This window comes from Apaloderma vittatum, unplaced genomic scaffold (genome assembly GCF_000703405.1).
Source record: "Apaloderma vittatum isolate BGI_N311 unplaced genomic scaffold, ASM70340v1 scaffold38742, whole genome shotgun sequence".
Lineage (NCBI taxonomy): Eukaryota > Metazoa > Chordata > Aves > Trogoniformes > Trogonidae > Apaloderma > Apaloderma vittatum.
Window position 1 is genome coordinate 20,202 of NW_009706127.1, and position 11,060 is coordinate 31,261.

The 11,060-nt window shown below is 45.0% G+C and overlaps 1 protein-coding gene across 1 annotated transcript; it reads right to left on the reverse strand.

Moving 5' to 3' along the window:
- Positions 1 to 8,471: 8,471 nt before the first annotated feature.
- Positions 8,472 to 10,476, reverse strand: LOC104271080 (pikachurin-like; the record flags this gene model as incomplete). Its single annotated transcript, XM_009865652.1, has 3 exons — positions 8,472 to 8,626; positions 9,230 to 9,333; positions 10,393 to 10,476. Coding segments are annotated over 3 exons (343 nt in total), but the record flags the coding sequence as incomplete, so codon positions are not given.
- Between the last annotated feature and the right edge of the window lie 584 nt (positions 10,477 to 11,060).

Sequence of the window (11,060 nt, forward strand, 5' to 3'; positions counted from 1 at the left end):
TTCCCTACAGAAACGCCTATTAATTCCTTCTGCTCTCCAGAGAACCTTTGTATTTCGGAGGACAGGGGCTCAGCATCCTCGTGCAGGTGAGCTGGTCTAATGGCAGGGTGCTCCATGAGAGGACAGGGTTAATCCCTCTCCAGTCTCACCTTCTCCTTGTTGCCGGTGCTGCCCAGGTCACTTTGTGGAGCAGCAGAGCAGATGGCATTCATTGTTTATTCATGTTATACCCAACAGAATCTCAGGGCAGGTTTTTGGACAGTCCGAAGTGTGTACTTTGACTCTTGTCATGTGAAAGTGAGCTCCAGTGGAAGTGTATGCACAATTTCCACAAGAAAGTACCTTTGCAACTCGTTTGGTATCATATTGTGCAAAACGTAGTAAGTAAAACTTACCGAGGAACAAAGGAAAAAAATGAAATGTTCTCATGGTCATTATTTGGGCTGAGAAGAATTCAAAAAATAAGTAGCTCAAGCAGAGCAAAGTAAAACAGAAACTGATGAGGTCTCACACATTTTACAAGTAATACAATATAAAAAGAATTCTTGAACATCACTTTGTCAATGTTTCCTTAATGTGATTTAAGAGTGGCTTAATATGAATGCTTTTTGCTTCTTAATATGTCAGAAAAGTTTATAAAGCAGGGGATAGCAAAAAAAAGATAACTGAATCGACTCATGTCTGAAATCCTACTCGAAAGTAACAGTAATTTGAACTCTAATGCTGTTGTGGCACACAAAACAACAGAGCTGGTGGAGTCATACAGGTCACCTGAAAAAACCCAACTTCATTGTACTATAATGCTGTAACTTTTAAAATATATACTGTGAACAGGTTCAATGTTTTTTTAGCTGTTTTTATATCATATTTTTTACAGCGGAAATAATTTGTTTAGAGATGTTTTTATGTTGTTTTTACAAAGATTTTAATGGAGTTTTGTTTAATACTAGTGAAAATATTGTTTGCCAATTTTAGTCTTCTATAGAAATGCTTTCTGAGAATAAATCAATAAATCAAACTGACAAAATAGTCTTCCTAACACACTAAATCTAATCAGTTATTAAACATATTTCTGTTGCTGAATTATACTGAAGTTTTCCAGCTTCCCAATCCACTATTGAAGAAATATTTCTTTCACAATTTAAGAAAAATCATCACAAGGCACTTTAGTGAAGTTGTAGCATACCAAGTAAAATAGTGATTCAACAAAGTGTGTCAACATAAAAATTTATTAGCTAAGCAGTTAAGCAAATGCATGCTCGAAAAAGGAAGCGTGGGATCATGTTGGGGAAATAACATTCCAGTGCAGCAAATGACATTTAAGACTAACCTAACACTAAGATACCAACTTTGCATATGTTTTAAACCTAGTTTGCTTGGCTGATGTAAATCCTGTTGTATTGCTTGGGTGTCTAAAAATACGCATGTATTTAACAGTTTTATCATAGTATTGCCATGGAATTTAATAAATATATTTTCTTACACTCTTACATGTTTTCATATTCCTTGCTTGCATGTTTACTTATAAGTAAGAGTTAAATTCTGCTCATGCTCCAGTACAAACAGAGTTATTTTAATTTTGTGTCAGAGTAAATAACCACAGGATCTGGCAAGTGCAACCTTGGCTTCTTGATCAGCAGAGTTGGGTCATAACACAGTTAACTCTCCGAGCAGCTTCTCCTAAGCATAGCATGCTGTAGTGTGTACATACGTGGTTCACTGAAGCCCTCCTCCTTCTGCCGTGCGATGGGATGATAGGAAGGAGGCCAGCTGACCTACCTGTGTCCTCCTCAGCTTATGGCTCTAACACAGCCGGAGTTTTGAGATGTGATTTTCCTGCAGGCTTGGGCTGAGGGCTTGCAGAGATGAGCAGCCAGAGGCTCTTGAAGGTGGACAGGTCTGTGCTGGATGTCCCTGTTTCAGGAAGACAGATGTCTTGGCAGGAGGAAGGGGCCCAGGCTGCATACTGTGAGGTTGGTTTGGGTGATGTAGGACATTTTCTCAGTGTGTTTTATTGGAATGGATATGGTCAGCTTCTATAGTGGCTGTAGAATGAGACCATTTATGTCACTTACTTGCTGTCCTAGCGACAGCCAAGGAATTTTGTGGTTCATCTAACCACGGCATCTGGACTAGGGAGTGAACATGTGGGCTTAGGTGTGTGGACAGACCAGGTGACACAACACACGAGGCCGTCATTAAATCATGGCACTACTCTTCCTCTATGTCTTTGGAGGCAGCCTGGAAAGTCAGAGAGTCAATTCCTTGTCTTGAATAGCAGATTGGTGCAGCTTGTTGGTATGACAGCAACGGGGCGGGACGTGTGAGCTCCACTGAGGGCTGGAGATGTACAGGATCAAGAGTACTAAGTCTTTTAAGTGGGACTGAAGAGTACTGGTCTGTAAAGACTGAAAAGTGTAGAGCTTTGGAAATGAGGAAAGCTTTGGTCGTTCCAAAGGTGAAATCCCACGTCTGCACTCTCAAGCCCTGCAACTGCTTTGGCCTGGGCAGGAACACCAGGCATGAGTTCAAGACTGGTCTCACTCCATCATCTGGGCATCAGGTCTAACAGAAGTAAAAGGAGGATGGCTTTGCAATATCTTCTGAAGATAGTGCAGACAAAGCGTATTCAAACTTTGGCAAAACCAGACTAGCCCTGTTGGGGTTAGTATATAACACAGATCAGGGACAGCTGGGGCTCCCTGCCCATTGGCACAGTTACTCCACCAGTACAACATGGAAATGTAGCAGGTTTCTTCACAGGGATGGAGCTGTGTCACATCCACAGTGGGCACCAACCAGTTAGCCTGGGCTATGTGAATGTGTGAGACATCCAGGAGATCTGGCCCTGGGAGGGGAGAAATGGCCCTGTCAGATGCACATCACCATCCCTGCTCTGGCACAGAACACTCAGATGGGGCAAATGGCCCATGCACAAGCATGTCTGCAGGGTGTGCGGCCCAGTGCCTCTGTTGCTTTCCCCCCGGGGCAAACTGGGGGAGTTGAGGGAGCAGCTTCTAATACAAAGTCAGTGCAGAAATCGGTTGCTGATGATAGCCTGATGTGTTGCATTTACAATGCACAGCCACTGTAGGTGATGTATCCAAAACCAGTTGTGAGGCAGAGCTTTTAATTATGTGTGCATTTATGAGGTGCCTGGGAACTACAAACACAGGCACCTCTACGTAGCAACCAAAATCATAGCATCTGAGTGTTCACATAGTGTTGCGGACATTTAAAGAAAGTGAGTTGTGCTAGAAAGTCACAGCAACTGAGTTGAGAGGTTGGATAATGAAGAAGCATGAGGACTGCCCTGTTTTTCACTATTGGGATGAGGATGGTGAGGGGGACTTGAATTGTCTATGTTTCCTGGCTGTATTCCATCACACATCCTCATCTTCTGCTTGGCTTTCCCTGTGCTGTCAATGCCAGCTTCTCCTAAAATGGCATCAGCTGTAGCATTAGGGTCCTGCATTTTCCTGCATTTCCTGCATTCCTAAAAAAGCTCTCAACACATAAATAAAGGTTATAGAGTCTCTGTGTATGAGACATTTGTTAGTTCTTAAAAAACAACCCTGTCTGTTGGTAAGAATGATCATTTCAGATGAAACTGCCTGAACTTCATGATAAATTGGTGATTTCATTTTTGAATTCAACTGTGATGACACCAGCATTAAAAGCTGTAGCAAGGAAAAAAAATAGAAGTAAGAGAAATTGTGAATAAAATAATAAATATTGGCCCTCAATGTGTCTTCCAAAGACAGGAAAACTGAGGAAAATTCTATGTGTCCGCAAAAAGTGACAACATAACATCGTGGCTATTGCCATCAGAAACTATTTAAGGGTCTGCAAAGCAAAAGAGCAGGTTACAAAGCTTCTGTTTTGTGAGACTGAACATGGGGTGTCTTTGCTCAGCAGCCCCACTTCTTCACGCTGTCCCCATACATGATGCTGGAAAACATGATCTGTGGAGACAGGTGTTGAAAGAACAGCACCATTGCCTTCCTAGAAAGGAAGACAGAGGGAAACATAGAAAAGAAATACAGTGGGAGAGGAACAATGCTGTCTTTGTCCTGCACACAATAAACAAAGATAAAAACTCTGACAGTGAATGGATATTTGAGAGAAATAAGGGCAGTCAGTGGCAGCACTGCCAGGCTGCAGGGGGTTTGAGAAGAAAGCACTCACAGACAAGTCAAGTCTTGTCCACGGGGGCAGAAAGCCAGAACCTGGCAGAGCTGCAGCAACTGCAGGTGCCAGCGCCAAGCTGTTACCCATGTGTGACACTCGAGTGCAGGGGCAGGGACATATCATCACCCCATGAGGGGACCAGGGTGCTTGTGGCAACTCAAACCCATGGAAAATGGTGTGGGAGGGAGGGATGCACTTACTGGAGCAAGTGATGCCCCAACTTGGACATCAGACCAAGGTGTTGCTTTGGAAAAGGGAAAACTCTGCTGTGTGCACACACAGCTCCCAAGAAATAAAATGCTGATAAAAGACACATCTGACTGATGGGATGTGACTGCTGCTCTCTGTGAGTAAACCACAGCTGCATTTTATCTAGTCCTTTAAAGTGAGGTAATTTGTCCCTTGAGGGGTGATGCCACAATGGAGGAAACTGCATGAGCAGAGCTGGCATGATGCATTTCTCACCCAGCTTATTTTGCTTTGTCAACATGAAAATTTTTCTCAAAATCCAACCCTGGCTAACAAAACAGTACCTTTTAACAGGCATCTCTGGCAGGTTAATGCACCAGCAGGGAATGCACAGCTTCCCAACCCTGCCAGCTTCTCCTCGTCTTCACCTCTTTGCTCCCTGGTGCCCATCTGGGAGGACTCAGATGGAAAAGAGCTCCTGGACCCTCACCTTTGGCCACCCAGACCACACTAGTGCAGGAAGAATTTGCCTACCAAACCTTTGCTAGGTTTCCCCTGGGTTTTCTTCCCCTTGATGTCTCCTTTTACTCAGTGTTTTTTTGTTTTAGTTTCTTCTTCTTCCTTATTTTGCTTTAGGATGACCTGAGTAAACCTAACTGCTGATTCCGGAGAGGCTGGTCCCCAGGGAGGTGAAGGAGTGGGGGTGAGCAGGGAGATATGCTGTGCCCTGGGCAGGGAGAGGGGTGGGCAGGCAGCAGCTCTACACAACAGCCAGCACCCAGCACAAATCCTAAGTCAGCTCCTCCAAGGCATCAAGGCAGGGGTTTTAGCCCTAGAAAGTGGAGGGCAATGTCTTTTGGGGATTCATGTAAAAAATTAAGAAGAATGCTAGGAACTGCAGTTTTAGGAAGGGGGTTAAGTTGCTGAGAGGCACAAGCACCTGGGCGTCATTGCTGGTTTGTACAGATATTTTCAGGAAAAAAAAGGACATGGGTCTGTCAAGAGCCAAGAGCTCATCCTGCAGCAGAACCAGGGTCATGCCAGGCATCTGACATGGCCCGAGTAATAAATAATGTGATTAATAAACATCCTTGGAGACAGTGAGACATACATCCAGGCCAGTTCCTGGGAAAATGACTAAGCACTCTGCCATGCACTGTCGGCCCTTCCCCTCTCCTTCCCTGGCCCAGCATCAGGGGGCTGGGGGGGCAGCTGAGCCTCCACATCTGGTCAGATGTTCCTGAGCTTCTGGCATCTATTTCCAGCTCAGCCCCTTGAGTAGAAACCCTGGCCCCAAGTTTCACCAGGGAGAATGGAGATGTGGATGCAGGATGCTCCCCTCTTCAAAAGTTTCTCAGACTGTCTTTAAAAGGATGCAGAAAGGACCTTTCTTTTTCCCCTTTTCTTTAAAAGATTCAAACCCCGCAGCATCTTTGCAATTTGTCTCCGCCTGGCCGGCACCACGCAGCTGTGCCGCTCGTGCTCAGTCTACACCACAGCAGGGTGATGCTGCCAGCTCTGAATTCCTTCGTGGTGATACGCATAGTTGGAAACAGGCATTTAGGGAGCTGCTATTTGTTGCTCTTATTTTTTCAAAACAACAACGGAGGTATTTCCTACTCCTTCCACCCCCTCCCTCCCCCCCTTACCCTGCATTTCAAAGAGAAGCTTTTGTTCTGGAGAAATATTGCCTTGTACCAAAACACCTGTTGTTCTGCAGTAAATTATCTGAAAATAGAGACCTCTCCCACCAGATGTTTGTCTTGGAGCTGCTCTCCAAACCCTGTGACAGAAATGAAAGGATGGGAAAGGCAAGGCACATGTGACCGTGGTGGCTGATGCCATTTCTGGACCAGTGTTGTCGCCCTGTCAGCAGCAGCACAACAGGTCCACAGGACTAGGGGTACAGTTGGCGAGATCTCCCCACCTTGTACCAGGTCACGAGAAGTCACTGCCATCTGGGAAACCCCTTGAGCTGAGAAAACACAAGTCTTTTCTCTCCAACAGCTGTGATGTAGCCCAGGCGCAGGTTGTGTCTGGCTGCCACTGCAGCAGTGAGCAGCCAGCAAGACCTTCAGCCTCCAGAGGTTTTAGTTGCCACCCCTTTTCAAAATCTGCATATTCCCTCTTTATATCCCATGGCATCAAATTCCTTATACATTAATTTTAGAGGACATTTTGATCATATATACTCTATCCTGCTTTTTCCCAAACATGCACAGGTTTCTTTCCCCACATGGGGCTCCCCAAGCAAAATAAAACTTTTGCTTCTCCAGGAGTGAGAGCCAGGAGCGTCTCCAGCTCCTCTGAAAGCTGCCTGTGTCTTCTACAGACAGTTGGGGCAGATCACAGCTGCACGTTACATGCTGGCACCACCACGTATTTTTCTTTTTATTTCAAACAAGTGCCTGTATTTGTGTTTTACTACTGTTGCCATATCTACAAGGAGCACAAGATCTTTCACCCAAGTGATCAGGGTGTCCCTTTCAAGGGCAGGAGGAGCTGGGGTCTCCTTGGCAGTTAATTACATGTGCCATTATCTAGCATCAGCTATTGTTGTTTTCTCCTCCTGACTGCAGCTGCTCACAGTCAGCTGTAGATGGGACAAGTCTCCTGAAAGTGTTCTAGCTGCCAGGGAGCCAGGAGCACCCTGGGAATAGCACAAATGCAGGAGAAGCCTCCTGATCTCCGTGGTTTTCACCACATCAGGTCGCACACAGGCATTCATGGGAGCCTGTGCCACTGAGCAGGCTTCTCCTGCTGCCGGTATGTAGTGAGCCATGGGGTGCTCCACCGCGCGGTAGGTCTCTCTTCTCCCCTCTGGTGGCTCACTGATCCACTTCAAAGAGTTAAGGAAGAAAAATCCCCAAAGTATGAAATTCCGGACCATTTCCTCAGTGTCTGGACAGCACTCTGTTCGCCTACTTAAATTACAATCTGGAAATCAAGGTTGCATAAGTGTTGGTCTGGTGCCTAGAAAACATTTTAAGAGGACTGTGACCCACTAAGGTCTCTTGCACATCCCTTTTCTTCATTTTTCAGGGGGGGGGGGGGGGGGAGAGTTTTTTAATTGTTGGGTGGGGGGGGGGGGGGAAAGTGATTTATAATACCACAGTAGCAAGTATTTGCTCTTTTTTTTTTCCTAATCTTTTAATCTGTTTAAGCCAGGAAAGCTCCATAATGTACACTTTTCAACTGTCAAAATTTACAAAACAAGAAGAGATTTAAAATTGGTCATAACTCACAAATATCCCCATCAAAACTGTGTAATACAGACATTAAGCATCTCATATAACAAATTTAAACCATAGGTCACTTTGCTATTTTTAGGAAAGTGTGCAAAGAGCTAATTTTATAGTACATCTAAATGTTAGAAGTTATACCATGTAAGCAGGTCTCCTGCTGCTATAAAAAATATACAAGTATAAAATTACTTCTACAAAATTGTTTCATTGATTTTGTTGCTTGCATTAAAAAAGTAGACTTTAAGAACCTCCCTCCTCCACAAACAACAACGTTTTGAAACCAGTCACTGTAGCTGTTTCTCACACAAAATGAAACATAGTTTAGCTAAATCTGAGCATGGTAAGGAGAACTGCTTGTTCCAGGACATACATTTAAATGCATAGTTACACTGCCTGATGGTGTATTTGTTGAACAGCACAGTCATTGTACCACTGCAGGGTAGGATGAATGCAAGTGTTTCAAGACTGCTTTCCCTCATACTACAAAAGATAACCTAAGGACCACAACACAGTCATTGAGCTACCCGTAACATCACACATTTCTTTGCCCTTTGCACCTTTAGCGTTCACTAAACAATTAGCGAGCAGAGGGGACAAAAAATACTCAGACCCCAAATACTCCTACACAAAATACTCAGTTTGGTTTGGTCAGAAAAGGAAAGATAAGGAGAGGGGAAAAAGGGTTTTGGTCTTTTTCTTTGGGGGTGGGGAGGGGTGTTCCCTTTGGCTCTGTCACCTTCCCAGGTGGCAAACGCGGTGCGGCTGCAGAGGGATGTGGCAGCCAGCTCGTGCTCAGCCACACACGCAAGCACACGACGGGTCCTCAGCACCGGGATTCCTCTCTTGTCACTTGGTCCCACATGTGTTGATGTTCTTCCCATCGGTGGCATCCTCCACCAGTGAGATGTGGTAATCAGTCGAGAGCGTGAGGTGAGAGATGCAGCCTACCAGGCCCCGCATGTACTGCCTGTTTGTATGCAGGGCTATTTCCTTCATGCCGCCTGGGGAAAAACAAAAACCATAATGAGAAAAAAATAGATGAGAAAAACATTTTCTTCTACGGCAGCAATGAGAAATTCTTCATTGACACAGGCACCTGGTCCTGCTCAGCCAGCAATGCCATTAGCCTTCCTAGCACACCTCAGAGGTGAATTTTAGTTTATAAAATAATATACCATACTATAAAATAGTATGGTATTAATATTGTAAATAATCCTGTTTAAAAATAATAATACACTGAATACAATAATAATCTAATAAACCAAGATGACAATTATTTATTGTGGAAAATGTAGTCAGTAAGAGGTGAATAATTTTGTTTCCAGAATCTCACTAATGTACAGGGTTTGCAGCTGCCACTCACTGGTTTTGTCTGTTCACACTGGGGGTACCACAGTGCACCCCACGGTGCTGGTTCCTTCTCATAGCAATCTCCTCTATCCCACCCAGAGAGGCCTCCCCACAAAAAATAGCTGTGAAGGACCAGAGGGTGCGGTGTAAAACCGTCACCTTGAGATGGACAGAGCTGGGATGCTCTGCCTTGCAGCCGACCTTGCAAACACAGAAATGTGTCTGGGTCCTGAGTGTGAACGCTGAGCACTTACCTACATAGAGATCTCCATTGATGTTTAACTGCCTCATCTTCCCAGGAGATTTACCAGTCCTGGCACCATAATCGTCCACAGTTACTTTGCCAGACTGCCCATCCCTGAAACGGAAAACAAAACCGCTTTCACACATCCAGCCTGCAGCCAGTGGAGAGAAGGAGCAGCAGCACCTCCCCCTTGCCAGGAGACCAGGGCAACGTGGTGCTCAGCAGGATTCACAGCAGTCTCGGCGTTGGTGTTGGGGAGCCCCACAGACAACAGTGTGCTACAGCAATTCAGACCCTTCAGGGCATTTTTGTTTTCCAAGGACTACGATGCCAGAGGCCTGCAAAGGGTGTGGGCCCCATTTGCAGAGGAGAAAAAACTGGGAAAGAGACAACGCAAAGGGAAGAACAGACACCTTCTGATATGTTCTTAAAAATCAGATGTAATATAGAAAGTAAACAGTAGAAGCTTCAGTAGAAAGGAAGAAATAGTCAAGCTAAGGTAAAAGATAAGCAGTTTTGTTTCTTACTAGAGTTTTTAGACCACTTCCATTTTATACATGGTCAGTAACCACATTGGTCTAAGAGCCATTTAACAGGCTTCTGTTCTCACTGAATTTGGTAACAAGTTGTGCTAATGTCAGCCTGTGATTTCCAGGGAACTAACATGTCATCAAGAGAGGGATGTGTGCCTTCCCTCCTGGGCACACTTGCCTCCCATGAGGTAATGAGCTATAAATACGAGTTTTATATACACTGCAAGATGTCTGCACCTTCTCCAAATAGAAGAAAGTAGGCATACACTGTCCGTGCTCCAGTGCTAGCGCCAGCCCACAAAATGCTCACTAGGGAATTTCAAAATGCAGACATTAAAGAAAAACACTCTTAACTCAAATGGTATGGGTTTAATAGAATGTCTGTCACAGCCCCAGAATAGCCCTGCATGTCTTTGGCAGCCTGCCTTGAGCTGTGCCGAGTTGGCACTGTCACCTCTAATACAAAAATCTTTGTGTACACCGTCCTGAAACAGCCAAGTTGCTGAGGGTTCAACTCCTATGAGGTATGAGAGCATGAAGCCCCAGTGATTCACACCCAGCCAGCATTCAGACACACCAGCAGCACCTTTAATGGCAGGGTGGCTCCAAAACACCTCCCACATGAAGTATGGCCACTTACCGAACAGCCTTGACTCTGTGCCACCGGCCGTCGCTGAAAGAGCCATTCACCACGATGGAGGCAATGCCGCTGCCCAAATTGTAGCTACAATTAAAACAAAGCAAAACAAAACATTACTGCCTCCCTTGCAAAGACTGTCTGCCTGCCGAATTGCTCAGATGTCCTTACTCTGTGTGACACCTGCTTAGGCCCCAGAGACCGCCTTACTGCTCAGATTTGGAGGGGGATTGGTGGAATCTTTTGGAAACCCAGCAGTAATGCACTTAATTTGCAAAAACAGACTCATGGAGCAACAGGTGAAACTCCCTCCTGCTCAGGGTGGAGTGAGTGCCATCACCACCATCCCACCGGAGTAAGAAGGGGGCCTCTGCGTTGCAATTCCTCCCCAAAACAGGAGGTTATGAAAACCAGTGACTTACAGACCTTTGGCCTAATTGAAGACAGCAATGGGAGGTTGCAAACATAATTAATAAACAAATTATTACAAGAGCAAATATGCACAAGACCTATAGCAGATCTACAGATCATCTGAACTACTGGGAAGGTTAAGGCCTCTGATGTTAGACAGGATGTAGCACAATGAATAAATGCAGAAATACTCATAAAGTTCTCTGCTTCAGTTGCAAATCTGATTATTTCTTCGTGTTTGCTGCTACTAAAACTACTCA